This window comes from Trachemys scripta, chromosome 1 (assembly GCF_013100865.1).
Source record: "Trachemys scripta elegans isolate TJP31775 chromosome 1, CAS_Tse_1.0, whole genome shotgun sequence".
Taxonomy (NCBI): domain Eukaryota; kingdom Metazoa; phylum Chordata; order Testudines; family Emydidae; genus Trachemys; species Trachemys scripta.
In genome coordinates this window covers 298,236,609-298,261,864 of record NC_048298.1, presented here as the reverse complement: position 1 = coordinate 298,261,864, position 25,256 = coordinate 298,236,609, and the positions used below count along the sequence as shown (strand labels likewise).

The window sequence follows — 25,256 nt, the reverse complement described above, 5'->3', positions numbered from 1 at the left end:
AAGCGCGTGGCGATAGCCCTGTGGAAGCTTGCAACGCCAGACAGCTACCGGTCAGTCGGGAATCAATTTGGAGTGGGCAAATCTACGGTGGGGGCTGCTGTGATCCAATTTGCCAGGGCAATGAAAGACCTGGTGATAGCAAGGGTAGTGACTCTGGGCAACGTGCAGTCAATAGTGGATGGTTTTGCTGAAATGGGATTCCCAAACTGTGGCGGGGCCATAGACGGAACCCATATCCCTATCTTGTCACCGGAGCACCAAGCCACCGACTACGTAAACCGCAAGGGGTACTTTTCAATGGTGCTGCAAGCCCTGGTGGATCACAAGGGACGTTTCACCAACATCAACGTGGGATGGCCGGGAAAGGTACATGATGCTCGCGTCTTCAGGAACTCTGCTCTGTTTCGAAAGCTGGAGGAAGGGACTTTCTTCCCGGACCAGAAAGTGACCATTGGGGATGTTGAAATGCCTATTGTGATCCTTGGGGACCCAGCCTACCCCTTAATGCCATGGCTCATGAAGCCGTACACAGGCAGCCTGGACAGGAGTCAGGACCTGTTCAACTACAGGCTGAGCAAGTGCCGAATGGTGGTGGAATGTGCATTTGGACGTTTAAAAGCGCGCTGGCGCAGCTTACTGACTCGCTCAGACCTCAGCGAAAAGAATATCCCCATTGTTATTGCTGCTTGCTGTGCGCTCCACAATATCTGTGAGAGTAAGGGGGAGACCTTTATGGCGGGGTGGGAGGTTGAGGCAACTCGCCTGGCCGCTGATTACGCGCAGCCAGACACCAGGGCGGTTAGAGGAGCACAGCAGGGCGCAGTGCGCATCAGAGAAGCTTTGAAAACGAGTTTTGTGACTGGCCAGGCTACTGTGTGAAACTTCTGTTTGTTTCTCCTTGATGAACCCTCCAACCCCCCCCCCGACCCGGTTCACTCTACTTCCCTGTAAACCAACCACCCCACCCCACCCTCCCCTCCCCTCCCGCTTGCAGAGGCAATAAAGTCATTGTTTTTTCACATTCATGCATTCTTTATTAGTTCCTTACAGAGGTAGGGGGATAATTGCCAAGGTAGCTGGGATGGGTGGGGGAGGAGGGATGGAAAAGGACACAGGGGTGTCAATTTTTCACACCTATGTGCAAAATAGCTAGGTCAAGCTAAGTTTTAGGTATAGACTAGGCCTAAAGCTACACAGTAAAGCCCTACAAAGTCAAGAAATGCCTAAGTTACAATTGAGCACCCAACCTTGACTGTCCTTGTGTGTATAAGATACAGAACCATTATGTTTTTGCCTGGGATTGTATTATTGGAGATATAGTGTGTAGTCGTGTAATTAATGGCTGTGGACTAAATTCTGCCCTCTTTTATGTTTGTGCAACCCTATTCTAGTCAGTGGAGTCACACTAGAGTAAGTTTGAGAATAATTTAGTCCACAGCCTTTAATTACGTGACCCTATTTCATTACTAATATAATTCCAGGCAAAATCTTAGATGCCTTTCATTTTAATTTGAGGTTAACTATCACGTATACCAAAAAATTCTCCCAACCTTAAGAGAGTGTTGTTCAAGATGTTGGAAAGCTTGGAAAAATCCAAATTGAGGTTATTTTATTAACCCTTCCAAAATAACACTTTAAGTTACCAAAGGAACCTTAACACTGACCTGATACAACTATGCTGTGAACTAGAAACTCAGAGACAACCTTAGCCATCCACCACATCACTTCATCTCAGTATTCATCTCACCTTACTCTTAATTACGAGTAGATTTTAAAAACTACCTATTAAGATAAAAAAGATGAGCTTTTGGGCCAGATTTTTTAAGTTGTTTAGGTGCCTATCAAACTAGGTGCCTATTTGTGCCTGTATGTGCCTAAATACCATTAAAAATCTGGCCCTTGGACTCTAACATAGGATAACGAAGGGAACTCAGAGTTGGGTTACAAGATTTGGAGTACTAGATGTATTCTACACTGTTCTAAAACTATATATCTAAATGCTGACCCAACAAGTGAGAACTAAGACTAGGGTACAAAACAGAACACTTTCATTAGTCAATTGAAACTCGGGAGCTAGAAGTTTAAATTAGAAGATTTCTAGAATTTGTCTTCACATAAATCAGTTTAGTTTGCTCAGTTGTTTTTGTCATGGAAGTTGAAGTATTGATACAACAGTTGCTTACACAGAAATACATATGAACAGTGAATACTCAGACTAATATGATTGCCACACACAGGCTGTGCATAAACTTTCACCCATCCATGCTATTTGTGAATGGGGAACAGACGAGTTGGCTACCATAGTTAGAGCTATTATGGTTTTAGCATTTTGGCTAAAGGTTCTAGTCTCCTTTCCATACTCATATGCAGGTACTTTTAAAGGCAACTAGTGGGGGTTATAGGCTCCTATAAAGATGAGAACAGACTCCTAAATCTCTAACTTTAATATAAATTCAAGCTTTCACGCTTGTACCTCATTTAGATCCATTCATAGCCACTAAAACAGCAACAGAGTAACTATGCCCTGTATGCCTTTGCTGAATTCAGAAAAAATGTTGAATATCTGTTACACTGACACTTCTCATTCCTCAGCCTTGTTACACCAAGGCAACACATGGAAGCCAGATTCATAGGAACTCTTTAATTACTTGCCAGTAATCACTGCCAGCAATAAAGAAGAATTAGCAAAGAACTAATTATCTCACCACCCAGGAATAGAACACTTGGTAACTGTTATTTTTTAACTATGAGCAGAAAAGAAATAAATTGCTTTTGTGCCGAAATACCACGGACAAGCTCACTTTAAGTTAGATGTTGCAATCACCGCTCCATAAAGCTGGATCCTCCCCTTCAGCTATGTGCATGTATTACCACAGGGGAAGACATCAGGAAGGATGGAGATCTGCCAATGGCTGCCTCCTGAAGGCGCAGGAAACTGATTCTGTGGGCTCGACAGGAGGGGAAGTAGAACTAGGAAGGCACAAAGATCCTATTTTCATGCAAGTGTCTCTAGCAGTATAATGGTTTCAGAGTGGTAGCCGTGTTAGTCTGTATCAGCAAAAAGAACGAGGAGTACTTGTGGCACCTTAGAGACTAACAAATTTATTTGAGCATAAGTACTCCTCATTCTTTTAGCACTATAATGTGAGGGGAAAAGATACAGACCCTGGTATGTTTAGTTTGCTAGCTCAAATCCAAATATAATCTCACGGCCTGTTAGTGAATGATGGGAAATCAGTTTCATAGTCTCAGTCCTGATCCCAAAGGACAGATGTCTCAGTCATGGGCAGTGCCAGTATAATGGGCATCTTTGGGGTAGTCCCAACAGAGGTGAAGCACCGAATAGACTTTCTCTTGCCTAAAAGTGTTCCCTGCATGTAAAGGTTGAGGTATGTTGGCAGAACAGCCAGCAGAAGCTTGCACTGATACTGCCCATGCAAGTACCAGTGTTGTGTATAATTAGAGCATTTACATTTCCAGGGCTGCCCACATCTTAAACAATCAGAAATTCCCCATAAAATATTTTTAAAACAATTAAAAAGCAATAAAAATGAGAGATGAATCAAACTGAAAATATTCCACTCTGAGCAAAGTGTCCCTATGGGAGCTCACGGACTGAACCGTCAGGAAAAAGAGATGGATGGTCGATTGATTAGGGTGCTAGCATGGGACTCAGGAGATCAAGAGTCAATTCCCTGCTCCACCACAGGCTTGCTGTGGGAACCTGGGCAACTCACTTATTCTCTCTATGCCTTAGCTCCCCGTAGTTAATGGGGGGGGGGGGAGGGAGAGGCGTAACAGTCCATCCCTACTTCACAGGGAAGGGAATAAATGCATTAAAGCGTGGAAGGTGCTCGGCTACTATGGTAACAGGGGGCCATACAGCTACCTAAGATGGATGGACAGAGAAGTTGGCATGGTCACTTAATACCTTTCTGGGCACCTCAGAGACAAGTTCCTCTGCATTTGTCTTCCATGGCTGTAGTCGCAGTGTGCTGCAGACCTCTTGAGAGCTCCATGCCACTGAGGCATTTGGTCCATAATTAACCTAGTGCTGCAGTACTTGAAAAACAAAAACAAAAAACAAAAAAACCCCTTAAAGTTTACTCCCCATGACAGATGTTTTGTACATGGAACTATTTAACCTTTTTTACTGGTACAAGTTTAATGACTCATTCTGAACTACATTCTGCCTTCTGATAATTTAGTAATTAGTCACTAACGGATTTTTTAAAAAGTCACTACATGTTCAAGAGTTTTAGCGTTGGTTTAGTTTAATCCAAGATAAAGGCTAGTTGAGTAAAAAAATAAATAAAGATCATGAGCTTTTATAAATATTGACACGAGTGCCCAAGGGCATGCTTGAAATATTTCCTCCAGACTTTACAGCGCTTTTGGAACTCAGACATTTTAACACTTGTTGCTTGTTCAACGTGTGCTACGTGGTTACACAGAGATCAGTATAAATATTTTCCAGCTTTGGGAACATCCATCATCCCTCCCAGCAGAGTCACAGAAGTTATGCGCCTAATTCAGAAAAATGAAGTGTTTACGGTCTACTCAGTTTCAGAATATGTTTCACAATTTTCTCCGGCGCTCGCAGTATGTCGCTGATGGGTTTGCAATGTACTCCCACTAAACAGAAGCTGCTTTGTGCTCCCCACTGAAGGAACGCATGCAATTATAATGCCATACTATATTTTGGCAGTAGAAGTTGGAAATAAATTTACAATGGATTGGAGGGATGAAAGACAATCCGCCTGGTAGTATAATTCTGCCGAGTTTTAAAATGGTATGATTAAAGAGGAGAAGATAAATGGTTTTGTGGTTAAGGCAGTGTACTGGGACTCAGAAGTTTGGGATCCAGTTCCCATCTCTGCCGCTGATTTCTTGTGCAACATTGGGGAAAATGTTTAATTTCTTTTTCACTTAGGAAAAATAAAAATGGGAACAATAGCTGTTTATGCCATGAGGATATTGTGAGGATACATTTTTTAGATTGAATCTGCAGCTGTGCCAAGCACGAGCTCCTAGCCATCTTTTCATATTCTCCAATCCATGGGGCTGCTCTAACTTAAACTGGCCGGAGCAGTCCCCAAGGACTGTTCTGCTGCCCCCCCTTCCCCGCCCGAATCACTGGAGTGCTCCCTTCTCCCCCCACAATGTTCCCTACATGGACCAGGGTGGCTGTGGGGGTTCTGCTGGCTTTATGAAAAGTAAATTGCATATTGCAACTCCTTGTTTCTTTGGCAGATTTTTACTTTTGGAACATAAGAACAGCCATACTAAGTCAGACCATCTAGTCCAGTATCTTGTCTTCCAGCAGTGGACAATGGCAGGTGCTTCAGAGGAAATGAACAAAAAAGGCAATCATTGCCCCATTGTCCACTTCCAGCTTCCGCCAGTCAGGGGATATGGATACTCAGAGCATGGGATTCCATCCATGACCATCTTGGCTAATAGCCACTGATGGATCTATTCTCCATGAACTTATCTAGCTTTTTTTTAACCCTATTATAGTCTTGGACTTCACAACATCCCCTGGCAACAAATTCCACAAGTTGACTGTGCATTGTGTGAAGAAATACTTCCTTTTGTTTGTTTTAAACCTGCTGCCTATTAATTTCATCTGGTGACCCCTACTTCTTATGTTATGTGAAGTAGTAAACAACACTTCCTTATTCACTTTCTCCACATTAGTCACAATTTTATAGACCCCTATCATATCCCCCTCATAGTCATTTCTTTTCCAAGATGAAAAGTCCCAGTCTTTTTAATCTCTCCTCATATGGCAGCTGTTCCATACCTCTAATCATTTTGGTTGCCCTTTTCTGTGCCTTTTTCAATTCTAAAATACCTTTTTGGAGATGGATGGCCAGATCTGCATGCAGTAATCAAGGTGTGGGCGTACTGTGGATTTACATAGTGGCATTATGATATTTTCTGTCTTATTATCTACCCATTTCCTAATGGTTCCTAACATTCTGTTTGCTTTTTTGACTGCCGCTGCACACTGGGTGGATGTTTTCAGAGAACTATTCACAATGACTCCAAGTTCTCTTTCTTGAGGGTAACAACTAATTTGGACCCCATTGTTCTGTATGTATAGTTGGGATTATGTTTTGCAATGTGCATTGCTTTGCATTTAAAAAAACCGAATTTCATCTGCCATTTTGTTGCCTAATCAGCCAGTTTTGTAGCTTTGTGCAGTTTGCATTGGACTTAGCTATTTTGAGTAATTTTGTATCATCTGCAAATTTTGCTATCTCACTGTTTATCCTTTTTTCCAGATCATTTATGAATATGTTGAACAGCACTGGTCCCATAGGTACCCGGGGAACCCTGTTATTTAACTCTCTCAATTGTGAAATTGGACCCATTTATTCCTAGCCTTTGTTTCCTGTCTCTGCACCAGTTACTGATCCTTGAGAGGACCTTTCCTCTTATCACATAACTGCTTGCTTTTAAGAGCCTTTGGTGAGGGATCTTGTCAAAGGCTTTCTGAAAGTCTAAGTACACTATATCCATTGGATCACCCTTGTTCATATGTTTGTTGACCCCTCAAAGAATTCTAATAGATTGGTGAGGCATGATTTCCTTTTACAAAAGCCATGTTGACTCTTCCCCAACAAATCGTGTTCATCTCCATGTCTGATCATTCTGTTCTTTACTATAGTCTCAACTGATTTGCCTGGTACTGAAGTTAGGTTTAGTGGCCTGTAATTGCCAGGATCACCTCTGCAGCCTTTTTTAAAAAATTGGTGTCACATTAGCTATCCTCCAGTCATCTGGAGATAAGCTATCACCAAAACATCATAATATGTACAAGTTCTCCATCTATTTACAGGCACGACAGAATGTGTGGGGACATGCGCCTCTTCCAGAAGTACCCACATTGTCCAAAGGGTAACATTCCAGATATGATGTTCCATTGATTGACTGACCCTGACTTCGGCATGTCTTTCCTGGATTTATTGATTTTAAGGGTGGTAGAGAGGAGGCTCTCCCCTTATGCCTCCTCGGGCCACAAATCAAGGCCAGTTGCTAAAAGAAGATTAAAAAATTAACTCTATGAAAAAACAATAGCCTAAGGGTATGTCTACACTGCAATATAAGCCCAGGATTACCAGACCCTGGGTTTGTTAACCTAGGGCTTGAGCATCTACTTTCATTTGTAACCTCAGTTTAGGAATTATTGAACCCTGGGTCCCAACCTGGGGCTCCAGCATTATGCGGGTCCAAGTCCAACCACCCATATTCCAGACTTCCTAGTGCCCTTGCAAAATATGGCCATTCTAGCCCTTTGCTTGTGGTGCAGTGTGGGAAAACATGACTGTCCACCAAACTTGACTGTCCAGAAAACAAAGAAAGTTAGCCCATGAGACCGAGAGATATTTTTGGCAGACTCTCAGAGCATGAGTCCAGAGTTGCTATGTCTATATTGCAAAGCAACAGGGCTTGAACTCTGGGTCCTGGATTGACTGAGTCTTGGACTGTCCACCCCAAGGGATCCTGGGACCCCGTGTCTGAGCCTGAGTTAGCATGATTTGTTTGTACATGGAAAGGGGGTTAAACTTGAGCCTGAGTTCAAACCTTGGGCTTACACGGTAGTGCAGGCATACCCTGAGACCAGTGTGTGTTTAATATATATCAGAACACTTCCTCCAATCACTATTTGCTTCAGATTCTTAAACCTTGGCTTGAGTACAGTAGCTATCTTTAGAAATCTCACATTGGTACCTTCTGTTGTCAAATCTGCAGTGAAAATGTTCTTAAAATGGACAACATGTGCTGGGTCATCATCCGAGACTGCTATAACATGAAATATATGGCAGAATGTGGGTAAAAGAGAGCAGGAAAAATTCTCCCCCAAGGAGTTCAGTCACAAATTTAATTCATGCTTTTTTTTTAAATGAGCGTCATCAGAATGGAAGCATGTCCTCTGGAATGGTGGTCGAAGCATGAAGGGGCATACGAATGTGAGCATATCTGGCACAGAATACCTTGCAACGCCAGCTACAAAAGTGCCATGTGAACACCTGTTCTCACTTTCAGGTTTTCATTGTAAATAAGAAGAGGGCAGCATTAGCTCTTGTAAATGTAAACAAACTTGTTTGTCTGAGCAATTATCTGAACAAGAAGTAGGACTGAGTGGACTTGTAGGCTCTAAAGTTTTACATTGTTTTGTTTTTGAATGCAGTTATGTAACAAAAACAAAAATCTACATTTGTAAGTTGCACTTTCATGATAAGGAGATTGCACTACAGTATTTGTATAAGGTGAATTGAAAAATACTATTTATTTTGTTTATTATTTTTACAGTGCCAGTATTTGTAATAAAAAATATGAAGTGAGCAGTGTACACTTTGTATTCTGTGTTGTACGTGAAATAAATATATTTTAAAATGTAGAAAAACATCCACAAATATTTAATTCATTTCAATTGGTATTCTATTATTTAAAAGTGTGATTAATCACGATTAATTTTTTAAATCACAATTAATTTTTGAGTTAATTGCATGAGTTAACTGCAATTAATTGACTGCCCTAATAATATGATGATGAAATCTAGAAGTAGTAGGCTTAACTACTGAAGTTACTATCAACTGTATCCAGGAAGAACTTTATCTAAAAGTATAACCAATATAAGTGTCCAAATATCTAAAAGTATAACCAATAACCAATAGTAACTATCGCTCTTTTGCTGATAAGCAGAAATAAAATCAAGTTTACTGCTCACAAGTATGTATCTCCAAGCAGCAAATATGTCCTGTATAGTACACTTCTGCTGCTGTACCATGCTTTATAGCCACAACACCATCTCTAGTTCAAGACTTCATAAGATAGGAGGAATCTGATTTGGAAATGATATCTCACTTCTTTTACAGTCTGTCACTTTCTATTATGCTGTTACCAGGGCCAGTGTTAGACCCACTGGGGCCCCGGGCAGAAACTATGGAGTTGACCCCCACCTCACCTCCTACCACCTGGGGCTGAACCCAAAGTCCGAGCCCGCTGCCTGGGGCTGAAGCCCAAGTGGCCCCTGGCATTGCTGCTCATCCCCACCCCAAAATGTTCCTCTGAACCCCCCTCCCCAGAGGACATGCCCCACAACTTAGAAACTTCTGCTTTAGTGTGATTTAGTTCCACTTTTCAAGATTAAATTACTGTAATATTCACATTACATTTTCCCTCAGTGACTCTGTAGATAAGATGTAATTTAGCTCCACGGAGACCCCTGTGGCATGGGACCCCGGGCAACTGCCCTGCTTGCTACCACCTAACACCAGCCCTGGTTGTTACCTTCACACAGCTCTGCATTTTGGGACATCATTTGCAGCCAGAATGATGAGATAATTTAGCAGGATGTGGTAAGATCCATAAATGTAAATCTGAAATGCACCATCTACTAAAATTAGGATGGGGAATTTATTGTTTTAATTTAGTTTATGAGATTGTCAGCAGTTAAAACAAGTAGATGTTAATACTTCCATGCACAATTTAATAATCTATTTTAGCCATTTTAAATGTGCACATCATTACAGAGCCTCAGTGCCAGCATGAATAAATGCTACAACTTGTAATACAGTTAGCTGAAAAAGCAGTTGTGAACTCTCTCCTAACAAAACATAAGGACAAACAAATGTCCAACTTCTAGGCCTCTCCAGAGGAAATGCCTTAAGATGAATATTGTTCTTAGGAGATGCTGAGGAAATACTTAACTTAAGCAATGGTGACGGAAGCATAGTGCATATCCTAGGGATTAATGAGCAGCTTGGAGGAGTTGATGGCCTGAATCACAACCTCAGGTCGTTAACCCTCAAATGGTTATTAATCCGCAGGAAATGCTTCATATAAAGGACATTAGTGCTCTTATAAACTGAAAGGTGGGGGCAGGGGGGAGAAATAGGTTTGCATTCTATTTATGGGATGCATTTTCAAAAAGTACAGACAGATCATTTTTAGGACTTTGATGCTGTGCACATTAACCAGCCAGATTGCTTGAATTTTCTCTTAACCTTCTGTTCCATTTCTAACGTAGGTTGCCCCTCTGCCGGGCCTCAGAATATTAGCAAGAGGGACTTGCATAGAACAGTTAAATCAGGGACTGAGCAGGAGTCCAAATAGTAAGATTAATAGAAATGTACACTATTAAAAAGGTAGTTATAACTTTTTGTTCTGACCTGTGTACACCTGAATCATCATTGCTTCAATTCAGAATAAAAATAGAAACTTTACTGCAACTGATTCATATGTTATTTCATGGTGAAGGTAACTTTGGATTGAAGGGCAAAGCAGGACAGGTAAACATTTCAGATAGTTAACCTTTGTCTTATTACAGATTTCTAGGATCCAGTTCTCTCATTAAAGTTAATGGTAAAACCTCCATTGACATCAATGGGAGAAATACTGGGTACTAGTAAGAACAAAATCTTCTCGTTCTGGTAGTCTGTACTGATGGCATAAGCAGAGGCAGAGGATGGGGAGGCCACAATGCACTTCTCCATTCTAGGCTTGCTGGGGACTTGGGCCAGTCCCCTGCATAAATAAGAGTGGCAGGTCAAGGCAGCTGGGGATCAGTCAGCCACAGCAAATTCCCAGCCAGGCCCCCTTTTTCCTGGCTACTCTCCCTGTGTTGGGCACCCAGAGGGTTACAGCACTGGGGCTATGAGGAGGGCAATATGCTCCGATGCTATCCTTCTATGCAGGGTGGAGTTGTCCAGTGCTTGGAACCACCGTGTCTATGGCTGCTTTACAATGAGTCTGGATCTGGGTGGATACGTTTCTCTTATATTTTCTGTGGTTAGTTAGTTGTCAGGCCTGGAAATCAGAATTCTTGAGGCATTTTCCAGGTTCTGCAAATAATTTACTCTGCAACTGTGGGTGAATCACTAAGTGTCTGAGCCTCACTCTCTCTCTATAAAAGGGGCATAACAACACCTACAAGAGACATTTTGAGTCTTAATTAATTAATAATGTTTGCAAAGAGTTTGGAGATATTTACTATAAGAGTCTTAAGATTCCTGCTCATTTTTTATTGTGATAACAAAGACTGTGACCACATGAAATTGTTCCCTCTGCCCTAAACTGAAGGTAGAAGGTAGAACATTGTTGCATAGTAGAATCATTCTGATTGCATTCTTGTGGCTGATCTCGCACCCCAATTATGCAGCTGTCCAAATTAAGAGACGAAATTAAAAATATCTTCAAATATTTATAATGCAATAATATATGATACTGAATAAAAAGCAAGAGTAAAAGGATATTCACTGCATGTCATATTTTTCTTCTTTTGACAACTTCTGCATTGAAAGGCCAATGCTTAGAATTTCACCAATATTTATTGTTTGGTTAAATTCATGTAACCTGTTGGCACTAGCCAAATGCATCCTTATTAAATGGAATTTATGTAAATATTATCCCAATTAAAAGTCTCTACCTAGTTATCTGTAACATACCCATCACTATGATATCCAAAAGGCAAATTCATTGTTATTTTCCGACTAAATTAGTTCCCTGGGAGAAATCTATGAAATGAAATTCTCAAATAAGTGGAGTATAGAAAACTATACATACAAATACAACATTATGAAAAAACATTATACATTCTGAATACATCTAAATCTTATACAACATATATGTCCTAATTTAGTGGCACATTCAGTACTTACATTTATGTAGCTATACTATGAAAAATGAGTTACACATTGTACATTGAAATATGTCTAAATCTTTCTGGAATTAAATATTCCTGGTTTATACATCATTCTAAACAGTGACTACCCAGAGAGGCATTGCATACAAATAATTCTAAAGATGATGTTATTTAGCATTACTGCTTTAAACATGGCTGGTAAGCCATAAATCAGATAAATACAGCATCTAGGCACTAAATTGTCCTCTCCGCTTGTAGCTTCTACCTCACTTATTCAAAGCAATAAAGTTATAATATTTTACAAAATTTTTGATAACAGTCTGGCCCTCACCCTCAGCGCCAATTCAGGAATGCAGTTAAGTACGCAGTTAAATCCATCCTTGTTTCTTCAGGACATGTTAGATCCCATTGACTTAAATAGAGGTTAAGCACATATTTAAATGATGTCCTGAAAAGAGATGCTTTCCTGAACCTGGTCTTAAGCACAGGCTTAAGTCCTGTTGAAATCAATGGAATTTAAGTATAAGTACATGCTTAACTTTAAGCATAAGTATTTGTTGAACTTAGGCCACAAGGAGGCCACCATGTCATAGACAAAAGAGATGCATTTTCCAAACAACATCCCCCTCCTCTTCCCTCCTGCTTTCCACACAATGTATCACTCCCTATTTCTTGGTTCTTCTCCTGTCTTTCCAACTGCATTTTCATGGTCTCCATATCCACATCTCTCCCACTAATGATTTGTACTCCTCAACTGGGGCCACAGAACAAGACATGGGCAGTCAGAGGCAAGGGTCAGAGCTAGACCTGGGAACCAAGCACGGAACAGGACTAGGTCAGGACAGACGCAGGAGCAATCACAGCTGCACTTGTGTCAAGCAACTAGCAATTTGCCACTGCTGCTGAACTTAAATGGAGACTTGCAGGCTCCTTGCAGCCAATTCGGTAGTCCAACCAATCTAGTGATTCTGCCTCAGCCCAGCTGGGCTCATTAGTTGGCCTATGCGCTCAGCCAGCTAACCCCAGACTTAGGTGAGGGAACTCAGGTCCATAGTTCCTGACAACTGGTCCTTCTCCAACTTCTTTTCTTCATCTACACTAGTGACTGGCTTCTGAGTTTGGGGCATCTGAGACTATCAAGACATTAGAACCTTCTTTACTTGGTTGGTTACCTGGATCTTAGACATATACACTTATCATACATGAAAATCTGTTACAGTCATCTGACTCAGAGAGTTTGGGCTGACATTACTTCTATTAATTTCCCATAATGCTACTAGTTCAAAAAGTGGGGTGGACCCTTAGCCCTCCCCAAAATTGAGATCCTTCATTTTATTTAGCAAAATAATTGTCTTTATCCAAGAGCTCTGAAATAATCACCCTGTATTAATATTTATTCTTAGACCTTGGACTCTAAAACAACCCCGAAAAAATACATTAGTAGGCTATACCTGACTAAACTAGGTTATCTGGTTTAAAACCAGACAGGCGGCAAATTTACTGCTCTATACAAAAGTAGACATTTTTATGACATAGTTCCAGCTCTGTTCTGAGATAGACCTGTCAGCTGAACAGTCTTCCATAGCTGCTGCTGGACTATATTGCTTACTTTTCCAATTCTTGTGTTTATCTACCTCTGGATTTCCCCATCTGTGTCCATTCAGCAGACATTTAGTAAAATACTCACCTACTTTTTCTGTAAACATTACCCTGCATTTCTTCTCCCTTCCTATAACTAACAAATTCTGATTTAGCAACATTTACATTGATACTGATGGAAATGGCCACATTTTACCCAATATCGCACTCCACATTTTGAAAGGGTTTGCTGGAGGGTAACATCATCTGCAGAGTCAAGGTAGTTAACTGTCACTTAATCTAATGCATAGGAAAATCATAGGAAAGTTCTGCCTACTCCAAATGATTGTGAGTTTGTATGGATGAGAGATTTGCATAATTCTGAGTTTCTGGAGCCAGAAGAGTATGTTCTGGGCCAAGAAAACTACTGGTAAATAAAAAGATGAGAATATACTTTTAAGTTAAATTTAGAAGAGAACTTTTCCCATTCATCAAATGATTTAATGTTTATTAAACAGTTTCCTTCTCTGTGAGACTGCTGTGATTCTGTGTAAACCATGACCTCAATTAAGTCATGATGATGCACTGGATTAGGTCTGCTGCAAAAGAGGCAAAAGTTGTGACGGGCATATATCGCAATTCTAAATAGTTAACCTATGATTATACCAAAGATCAGAGAACAAGATGATAATCATCCCTCAAAAACTGCACTATGAACAATAGGCATTTTTTGCCTGATACTGGGCAGTGCATTAGTCAATGAGACAACTAAAAGAGTAAGTTGCTACATAACATGAGTAATAATGTCTGAATTTAGCCTTAAATAGGGTATTTATATTCATATATTTAAAAACAAGTTAAATATATAAAGAACTACAGATAGTTCATGGATAATAATGATTGCCTTTTAATCTACTTTTTGCAAAGAAAAATCCTTCACAAACTGTATATTTACAAACAACTCATAGAATCATAGAAAATTAGGGTTGGAAGAGACCTCAGGAGGTCATCTAGTCCAACCCTCTGCTCAAAGCAGGACCAACCCCAACTAAATCATCCCTGCCAGGGCTTTGTCAAGCCGGGCCTTAAAAACCTCTAAGGTTGGAGATTCCACCACCTCCCTAGGTAACCCATTCCAGTGTTTCATCACTCTCCTAGTGAAATAGTTTTTCCTAATATCCAACCTAGACCTCCCCCACTGCAACTTGAGACCTCCCCCACTGCAACTTGAGACCATTACTCCTTGTTCTATCATCTGCCACCCCTGAGAACAGCCTAGCTCCATCCTCTTTGGAACCCCCCTTCATGTAGTTGAAGGCTGCTATCAAATCCCCCCTCACTCTTCTTTTCTGCCAATTAAATAAGCCCAGTTCCCTCAGCCTCCCCTCGTAAGTCATATGCCCCAGCCCCCTAATAACTTTCATTGCCTTTCGTTGGACTCTCTCCAATTTGTCCACCTCCGTTCTGTAATGGGGGGCCCAAAACTGGATGCAATATTCCAGATGTGGCCTCACCAGTCCTGAATAGAGGGGAATAATCACTTCCCTCGATCTGCTGGCAATGCTTCCACTAATTCATCCCAATATGCCATTAGCCTTTTTGGCAACAAGGGCACACTGTTGACTCATATCCAGCTTCTTGTCCACTGTAATCCCCAGGCCCTTTTCTGTAGAACTGCTGCTTAGCCAGTCGGTCCCCAGCCTGTAGCAGTGCATGGGATTCTACCTTCCTAAGTGCAGGACTCTGTACTTGTCCTTGTTGAACCTCATCAGATTTCTTTTGGCCCAATCCTCCAATTTGTCTAGGTCACTCTGGACCCTATCCCTACCCTCCAGAGTATCTACCTCTTCTCCCCTCCCACTTAGTGTCATCAGAAAACTTGCTGAGGGTGCAATCCATCCCATCATCCAGATCATTAATAAAGATGTTGAACAAAACCAGACCCAGGACCGACCCCTGGGGCACTCTGCTTGATACCGGCCTCCAACTAGACATCAAGCTGTTGATCACTACCCATTGAGCCCGATGATCTTGCCAGCTTTCTATCCACTAATGGTGGGTGACACAGTTTTTGGGTCCCCTAGTTGAGATTCTTAAGGGCTGATTTTCAGAAGAGCAAAGAACCTGCAGTTCCAAAGAGTTAAATTTGAGTGGTTGGTAGTCAGCACCTCTAAAAGACAGGCATCCAAAATGGATACAATGTTTTAATGATTTGGACCCATACAATTTACAGACCCTTTGACAATTTCATAACTTCATTAATGGAAAAACTGGTATTTTTCAAAATTAAACTGTGTCTTTACAGTGTGAAAAAATCTAGGCCCAAGTTATGATTTTTGTTTTATTTTTGTATCTATATAACGGGGGTGGAGAGATGAAGAAGCTGAGCACAACATTCTCTCTGACTTTATCATTCAACTTAACGTATGGGTCATTCCTTATTATTAAATACTAGTTTTGCTTGCAAGAGGGGTAATAGCAAAAGATAGATCAAGGTTGCAACAGCTCAGGTTGAATGTATGCAGTGGTATGAAGTAATATATAAAGCCAAGAGACAGTTCAGGGTCTAAAAGCTTTCATTGGTTTTATACACATTTTAATGTATTTTAAAATGTTACATAAACATATACATTTATAATTCTTTTTGTAAATGAGCTATAAGGGTATATAGCATTAATAAAAATGTTAAAATATATCAATGAAACAGTCTAAACTAAAACAAATGCTATTTTATCAGAGTAATGTATTAGTGTAACATTTACCATTGTACGGTGGTGTAGTTATTCACTGTGCTTGATCAACTCAGACCAAATTCACCCCCGGCGACTCCTCTACCAGTGCTCACGTATCATGATGCCAGGCATTTGGAAACTAGGAGGCCAGCATAAGGCTATGCATAACACAGACCATAGAACCTCATCCATTCATTTCTACATCAAGCCCATGACTTCTGATGGAGCTCTAGCGTATCTGTTAGAGATATCCAGTCTTGGTTTAAAGATTGCAAGTCCCATGAAGGAAAACCTCAGCTTTCATTAATTTAAAACAAACAAACAAACAAACTTCTAGGCCTTTTCCTTGCACAGCCAGCCTTGAAAATGTAAATATATCTAACCCAGTTGTGGGTTCCATTTCTGTAAGAGGATGGAAAGAACCTTCAGATCCTTCCCATCAACTCGTACACTTTTTAAAGTAAAAGGAGTCAATTAAGCTTGGCACAGATTGCAAAGAGTCGGTTCACTGACCCCCAAATCCCTAGGCCAACCCTTTGCACAGGACTGTGATCATGGAGGAGAAGAGCTGGTGACATTTGGTGGATGGGTGAATTGTTTTGGAAGACTGCCAAAAAATGCTAGCATCAGCTCAGATTGTTGACTTCTCAGTCCTCTCTAAGGCTGGAACTAGACCAGCTGCTACCCACGCATGCAGCTGCTGAGCTGTAGATTGGTCCTGCTTTTGCTGCACCAAGAGCAGCTGCTCCTAGGAGCACACTACTGCATCCCCCAGCAGTGTTGCTGGGTTGGCTGTGGCATGTACCATGCTGTCCTCACACTTCTACCCACACACTGCTGGCCACTCTAGATGCACACAAAGAGGAGGTGGAGCTGAACAGCAGTTGCCCTGAATGGGAGTCCTGCAGCCCACCTCTTCTCCTTCCCCTCCCCCTGTGCTCACCTGCCCAGCCCCAGCCAAGAGTTTAAAGAGCCAGTTATTGGAAGGACCCTGGAGCCCGATCCTCAACACTCAGAAGGGGTACTACTACCTGCTCCCGCCCCAACCCAGCTAAAGGAGACCACCAGCAGTCAGGGGAGACCCACATAAAGAACTAAAGGCGACCCTTTCCCCACTCAACATCCTAGCAGAGGGGACTCTCTCCCCACCCTACCAACCACCCCACAGCGCAAGGTTGCAGGACACATATCTGTCACTGATAGCAGGTGAAAAGTATACAAAACAACTAGTGAAACACAAAAAGAATGTGGAGTATTTGTGGCACCTTAGAGACTAACAAATTTATTTGGGCATAAGCTTTCATGGGCTAAAACCCACTTCATCGGATGCATGCAGTGGAAAATACAGTAGGAAGATATATAAACACAGTTACCGCTGAAATTTTGTGTTTTTGTGGGGTGAGGGGAGAAATATGCTCAAATATTATTACTTGTATTCCAATAGTACCCAGCGGCCTCAACTGGGATCAGGGCCCCATTATGCTGATGCTGTACTAATAGTGGGGAACAGTCCTTGCCCTGAAGAGGTTACAATCTTAATAGGCAAGGCAGACAAAGGATGGGAGGGAGAACAAAGGTGCAGAGACTTATCAAAGGCAGAAAAAGAAGCCTGATCTCCTAGTTCCAATCCAGTCCCTTAGCCCCCACTGCCTCTCCAATACAATCCCATCTTTAATTTAGGTGACTTTTCAAACACTTGGAACAATAATGCTAATTACAATGGGCCTGAGCTTCAACTGCACAGAAGCCAATGGAGCTGTGTCAATTTACCCCAGTTGAGGAGTTGTCCCAACAAGTAGGTGTAAAATCTGCAACTGCCTTGCAGAAAAATGAAGATCTATGCTGTGCAGAACCCTGTTGCTAGGAAAGCCTGTTGTTGACCCCATTTAAGCCAAAATATTTAAAATATGATTTCATATTGTGGTCTCTGACTTAGCATGGCAAACAGCCTTTAAAAACCACAGTCTCAGTCCCAGTGTCTTTGTCACTGCTTGCCATCAATCCCAGTCTTTCGTCTCTCTTTTTTTCCAGTGTTATCCACGAAAACAAAATACAGAATAAAACCAGAAACCAAGTATTTGGCTGAGCACAATTCCATCTTTACGGCATACAGTAAAAAGCATGTGGGTTTTCTCTCTGACTGTGCACTTCTTGTAATTTAGCTGAAGATAAATATTTAGATAACAACTAATAGGATATGTAATTACCAGGAACTATTATATTTAAAGAAAGTGCTAGAGATGTTCAGCCTTGCTTTTTCTGCTGCATATTGACAACCAGTTCTCACCAGATGCACTCTTGGATAGCATGTAAATAAAACCATTGTAATAATTTGTAAATTGTTAATATTAAGATTGTACATATGATTATGCTTTCTTTGTTGCCAATTCCTTTACCACATTTAGCTTTCAATAGATATAAAAATTTCTTTTTGGCTAAACATTTACTTTTACATTTATTATACCTCTTTCACAACCAACATTGACAGGTTTCAGAGTAGCAGCCATGTTAGTCTGTATCTGCAAAAAGAACAGGAGTACTTGTGGCACCTAAATTTGTTAGTCTCTAAGGTGGCACAAGTACAACCAACATTGTGATTTTTTCCATGCTGCCTCCTATGCATGGGGCACCCTCTCTAAATTAGTCTGTAAAGTCATTATACTCTCCTTCCTAAAAGCTGAAGCTAGAGAAATTCAGACTGGAAATAAGATGCAAATTTTTAACAGTGAGGGTAATTAACCATTGGAACAATTTACCAGGGTTGCTGTGAATTCTTCACCACTGACAACTTTTAAATCAAGATTGGAAGCTTTCCTAAAAGATACGCTCTAGTTCAACCAGGAACTAGATAATTGTCTGTATTTAACAGGAGGTCAGACTATACCACAGTGGTCCCTTCTGGCCTTATAATCTATGAATCTCCCATTCCCTTCTGCTGTGATGCCTACAGGAAATCGACTGTCTAACAGTGGCTGGGCCAGGGCAGAAGGCAAATAAAGAAAAAATAAATAAATAAAACCAAAAACAACAAGAAAAAAAATGTTAAAAGCAAACCAAAATAACCAAAAGGTATTTTACACAAATTGGAACCACCAAGTTGTGCACATAACTGGCCTGTGTACTTATGTAAACCTATTACTGTTACGCATGTCCTCCCCCTTCCTCCTTTTTGTTTATGCTCCGTGTAAACTCTTCAAGACAGTACCAAGTCCTCCTACATGTTTGTACAGCACCAATGGGACCTTGATCCTAACTGGGACTTTTGCACACCATAATAATAATAAATAAATAATAGGTATGACACACCTCTAGGCATAAGTGGAAAGAATGAGTCTTGTGGTTAGACAGACAAGGAGGGTGAGGTAATATCTTTTATTGGATCATCTTCTGTTGGAGAGAGAGAGAGAGAAGTTTTTGAGCTTACACAGAATTCTTCAGGTCTGGGAAACATACACTGAATGTCACAGCTAAATACAAGGTAGAACAGATTGTTGAGCATAGGTAGTTAACACTTCAAGGGACCATTCAAGATGAGGTGGCCCATTGTGGTTAGAGCAGGGAGCTGGGATCAGGTCACCTAAAACTCGCTGTATTCACAACTCTACCAGTCTCACTCTGTAATCTGAGGACATGTTTAAACCTTTCTAAACCTCAGCTTATCCATCTGTAAAATGAATAATATTTTAAAATACCTATTTCACAGGGGTTCTGTGAAGTATTAAAAGAGCTTTAAAATCTTTGGATGAAAGACCGTATAAAGTATAGAAGTAGAATTATAATAAGAAATCAGTATATAAATATATTTTTCATTATATACTCATACTTTTGAGACATTAGGCTCTTTGTCAGGTTCATAAAATACCACAAAAAGCAACTCCAAAGGACTCAGTGTTAAAAGAATGATATTTTTCTACCTCAGAGGAATGATCTTATTCAGAGTCCAGTAAAGACAAAAGCATTTCTCCAAAAGAAGAATATGTAAGGTGCTGCAATGCTGAAGTAGATTATATATTCTGCTGATCAATAAGTGTGATAAATGAAGGGGGAGGTAGCTCCCTTCTATGGATACCCAGCCAGCCAATTAGCTATAAAATCCCTGTTAGTAGATGTTCTCTACTTGCTTTACCTGTAAAGGGTTAAAAAAGTCCATAGGTAAAAGGAAGGGAGTGAGCACCTCACCAAAAGAGCCAATGGGGAAGGCTAGAACATTTTAAAATTGAGAAAAAACTTCCCCTTTGTCTGTCTGTTGTTCTCCAGAGAGAGGGGACAGAGCAGAGACAGGGCTGGAACTATGCTGTAAAAAGCTGTGGGCCAGGTATGAAAATTACCAGCTCATACCTAGAAACTACTCATTTGAAACCCCAGATATGTAAGTAGATCAGAAAATGTCTAGGAAGACGCAATTAGGTTTATCTCTTTTTGGCTTGTGGACTCCTCTATGCTAACCCTGGCTTGTGGACTCCTCTATGCTAATCCCAGGTGCTTTTGTTTTGCTTGTAACCTTTAAGCTGGACGTTAAGAAAGTTATTTTAATGCTTAATCCTTATAAGTGGTTCTTTTTAAAATCTAGCAATAGTCTGAGGTTTTAGATGTTTGTTTTTAATAAAATTTATCTTTTTTAAGGACAGGATTGGATTTTTGTGTCCTAAGAGATCTGTGCACATCTTGTTTAATTAGCTGGTGGCAACAGTGGATTTTCTTTGTTTTTCTTCTCAGCTCTTCCCCAGGGGAGGGTGAAGGGGCTGGAGGGTACCCCACAGGAAGGAATTCCCAAGTGTGCCTTCCTGGGTTCTAAAAGAGTTTTTTTTTTTTGCACTTGGGTGGTGGCAGCATCTACCCATCCAAGGTCAGAGATAAGCTGTGACCTTGGGATTTTAATACAAACCTGGGAGTGGCCAGTATTAGTTTTTAAAATCCTTGCGGGCCCCCATCTTCTGTACTCAAAGTGCCAGAGTGGGGAATCAGCCTTGACAATAAGAAAATAATTGCCATGGTGACTCTGACATCACACACTTCCAATTAGATGAAAAGCTCCATCTTATATAAAAAAACACACACATACTGATATGCTATGTCACCTATTGCAACTAGCAGTGACATCAAGGGAAAATATGTTTTTACAAAAGAACACATTTTCCCAGGCTTGATATATTCTTGTGTAAGAACGTTTTATGAGATTTTAGACAAGTTATACTTTGTTCTCATTCCTTTTTTTACTGGAAATGAAGCAATGTTGGGAAATAATTGCTTTCAGTGAAAATTAATGCCCTCTTTTAAAATGATTTCAAACAGTGGACAGCTGAAAAAAAAAAACAATATTAAAGCACCAGAGGCTAAACCAAGAATATGGATAGGATTTGAAAGTTTGGATTTTTATATTCTGTTAAACATATTAGAGAGAGAGAGAGAGAGATTAGGGTTTTCAAGTTTCAGAGTAGCAGCCGTGTTAGTCTGTATCCACAAAAAGAACAGGAGTACTTGTGGCACCTTAGAGACTAACAAATTTATTAGAGCATAAGCTTTCGTGGACTGAAGCCCACTTCTTCGGATTCAAGTGATTAAAAAAATTAATCGTGATTAATGAACAATTAAAAAAATCAATAATAGAATATCATTTATTTAAATATTTTTGGGTGTTTTCTACATTTTCAAATATATTGATTTCAATTACAACACAGAATACAAAGTGTACAGTGCTCACTTTATATTTATTTTTTATTACAAGTATTTTCACTGTAAAAAAACAAAATAAATAGTATTTTACAAGTTCTGTACTGCAATCTTTTAATCATGAAAGTTGAACTTACAAATGTTGAATTATGTACAAAAAACTGCATTCAAAAATAAAACAATGTAAAATTGTAGAGCCTGCAAGTTCACTCAGTCCTACTTCTTGTTCAGCCAATCGCTCAGACAAACAGGTTTGTTTACATTTGCAGGAGACAATGCTGCCCATTTCTTGTTTACAATGTCACCTGAAAGCGAGAACAGGCATTCGCATGGCACTGTTGTAGCCAGCATCACAAGATATTTATGTGCCAGATGCGCTAAAGAATTCGTATGCCCCTTCATGCTTCGACCACCATTACAGGGGACATGCATCCATGCTGATGACAGGTTCTGCTTGATAACAATCCAAAGCAATGCAGACCAACGCATGTTCATTTCCATGATCTGAGTCAGATGCCACCAGCAGAAGGTTGATTTTCTTTTTTGGTGGTTCGGGTTCTGTATTTTCCACACTGTAGTGTTGCTCTTTTAAGACATCTGAAAGCATGCTCCACACCTCATCCCTCTCAGATTTTGGAAGGCACTTCCGATTCTTAAACCTTGGGTCGAGTGCTGTAGCTATCTTTAGAAATCTCACATTGGTACCTTCTTTGCATTTTGTTAAATCTGCAGTGAAAGACTTCTTAAAATGAACGACATGTGCTGGATCATCATCCGAGACTGCTATAACATGAAATATAGCAGAAAATGGGTAAAAAAACAGGGGACATACAATTCTCCCCCCAAGGAGTTCAGTCACAAATTTAATTAACACATTATTTTTTTAACGAGCATCATCAGCATGTCCCCTGGAATGGTGGCTGAAGCATGAAGGGGCATACGGAGGTTAAGCATATCTGGCACGTAAATACCTTGCAATGCAAGCTACAAAAGTGCCAAGCAAATGCTTGTTCTCACTTTCTGGTGACACTGTAAATAAGAAGAGGGCAGCATTATCTCCTGTAAACGTAAACAAACTTGTTTGTCTTAGCAATTGGCTGAACAAGAAGTAGGACTGAGTGGATTTGTAGGCTCTGAAGTTTTACATTGTTTTGTTTTTGAGTGGTTATGTAACCAAAAAAATTTACATTTGTAAGTTGCACTTTCACAAGAAAGAGATTGCACTACAGTACTTGAATGAGGTGAATTGAAATATACTATTTCTATTGTTTATCATTTTACTGCAAATATTTGTAATAAAAAATAATATACACTTTGATTTCAATTACAACACAGATTACAATATATGTGAAAAACATCCAAAATATTTAATAAATTTCAATTGGTATTCTATAGTTTAACAGTGCAATTAAAACTGTGATTAATTGCGATTAATGTTTTTAATCGCGATGAATTTTTTTGAGTTAGTTGCACGAGTTAACTGCGATTAATTGACAGCCCTAATATATAGGTATGCGTGTGTGTGTGTAATATATGTATGGACAAATTCTGCTTTTGTTTGCACTGGTGTGAATGAGAACAGAATTTGGCCAACAATACTTATATTCGGCACATTATTTTGATTTTAATTAAAGGCTAAATTCTACCACTCTATTAAAGATTAAAACCTTATATCAGGAACAATCTCATTGAAATCAAAGGGGCCACTCACAGAGTAAGGTACTATTCATGGTGAGTAAATATGACACAATCTGGCCCACAGTGTGTTTGTAATCACTAGTCTTGAGTTTAGTTTAGAATTTTTTGCAAAATATATTTCACACGTCACTATGTGCATCTTTCAGCAGAAGTGGAGATTTCTGATTTAGACATACAGAATTCCACTCTCAACACAACTAAATAAAGTCCAGGTTTTCCAGCCATGTAAACCCAATAATGTTGCAAATTCCTTACCCACTTAAGCAAAAAACCATGGAGAATATTTTTACTCTTAGATACCTCCTCATGATTCCCTAAATTACTCCTCATGTTCACCCAACTAAAGCCCAGTCTGTGCTCAGCCACCTGGAGCTGACAGATATTTTTCTAACTTTGATGTCATAGCAACCAGGCCTGTGGAATTAAGACAGCACTATAGCTGTCTGCTGAATCTGAGTCAAGAAGCTAGGATGAATAATATAAATGTACTACAGCGATGGGGTTTCTACTGCTGCATTAAAGGTCTGGCAGTGTTGTAATTTTCAGGACCCTATTTTTGATTTTTTGAAGGATGATGATTTTTAACAGATTTTTTTAAATAAATCAGTTTAGCTCTTTTTAGGGCCTGATACAAATCCCATGGACGTACTACCATTGACTTCAATTGGCTTTGGTTCAGGCCCTTAATTTTCAGAAGGGTAAAAAGATTAAGTTAACTAGTTCTGGTACTTTTTAATGTAGTCTCTGAATTGCAGAATGGCTGTATTTCCCCAAATGATTAGCTTAGGATATGGAATAGTAGCTTTGGGTATATAAATGACAACAACAAACTAAAAAAAATAGTGACTTTCTTCTTCAAAGATTTCAGTAATGAAAAGATTGGCAATTGTGGCTGATTACTAACCATATGCTAATATGGATATATGGACTAATTAGTCAAGATCTACAGTCCTTTGAAGATGTAAAGCACTATATAAGTGCTAAACATTATGATGTGCCTATATTCTGAGCTCATTGGCTGAGCAAAAACAGGGGAAATACACATCATAACTTTAATTTAAGTTTTGTAATTCTCACTCCTTGTTAAGAGATAGCATATTCTGACAAAGCTCAGATTTCTTCATAATTTAGAGGACAAAGCTGCATAAATATCTCTTTAATTTCTGCTATTCTACACAGCATACTCTCATCTGAAAACTGCTTGAGTTCACATGCTGCTGGGGGGAGCTTACACATCTACAGCAAGCAAAGACATGTCCATCTTTTCCAAACAAGCAAATTATCATCCTTTTCCTCTCAAAGGAAAAAGGGCCCCATGCTCCCCTCTGCCTCCATGACCAGCCCTATGAATCCCAGCAGGGGGCAGACACAGAAGGAAGGAGTGATGGCTCCATGACATGCTCAACTGGGTTGGGTGAAAAGGCAAAGCCCTTTCCTGGGGTCTGAGCTCAGTGGGCAGGGAGAGAGTGTAAAGGGAAGGTGCTGGGAGGACAGGGGACTCAGGAGGAGGTAGCAAGGGGAGGGAAGGAATAGTGGTTAGGGGAATGGAAGAGTACTGAATGGGAGAGGATTGAATGGGGGCACTGACCTATCTAGCCTGCAGCTGCTGTATGGAAGGGAGAGTTGCTGCTAAAGGCAGCTCTCAGGGAGAAGCTACTGGCTGAGGGGAGTGGGAGGAGTTTTTGGAGGTATGGTGGGTTAGGGCTGTGCTGGTGGCCGAGGAGCACTGGGGGGAGTTCCAGTCTCAGTGGGTGGGAGGGGGGGAGGTTTGGCTGCTGGCTGGGCTGGGATTACTGAGCTGTCAGGCAGCACTGCTGGGAGGTTCACAGAAGCAGCTGCTGGCTCAGCCATCTCAGTGGGGAGGTGGCGAGAGGAAATTGGAGTTGTGGTGCCTCCAAACACCCCCCTGAACGTAGGCCTCA

At 40.5% G+C, this 25,256-nt stretch overlaps 1 protein-coding gene across 8 annotated transcripts in view; it reads right to left on the bottom strand.

Annotated features, from left to right (window-relative positions):
- STARD13 (StAR related lipid transfer domain containing 13) overlaps window positions 1-25,256 on the bottom strand; it is a 457,620-nt gene that overhangs the window by 63,891 nt on the left and 368,473 nt on the right. The window contains exon 1 of one of the 8 annotated variants that reach the window (XM_034758642.1): window positions 19,273-19,291. The exons of the other annotated variants lie outside the window; for them this stretch is intronic. Coding sequence (XP_034614533.1) covers window positions 19,273-19,282 — 10 coding nt within the window. The 5' untranslated portion in view covers window positions 19,283-19,291. Of the gene's footprint in view, window positions 1-19,272; window positions 19,292-25,256 lie in introns of those variants that run through there. 8 annotated transcript variants of the gene reach the window in all.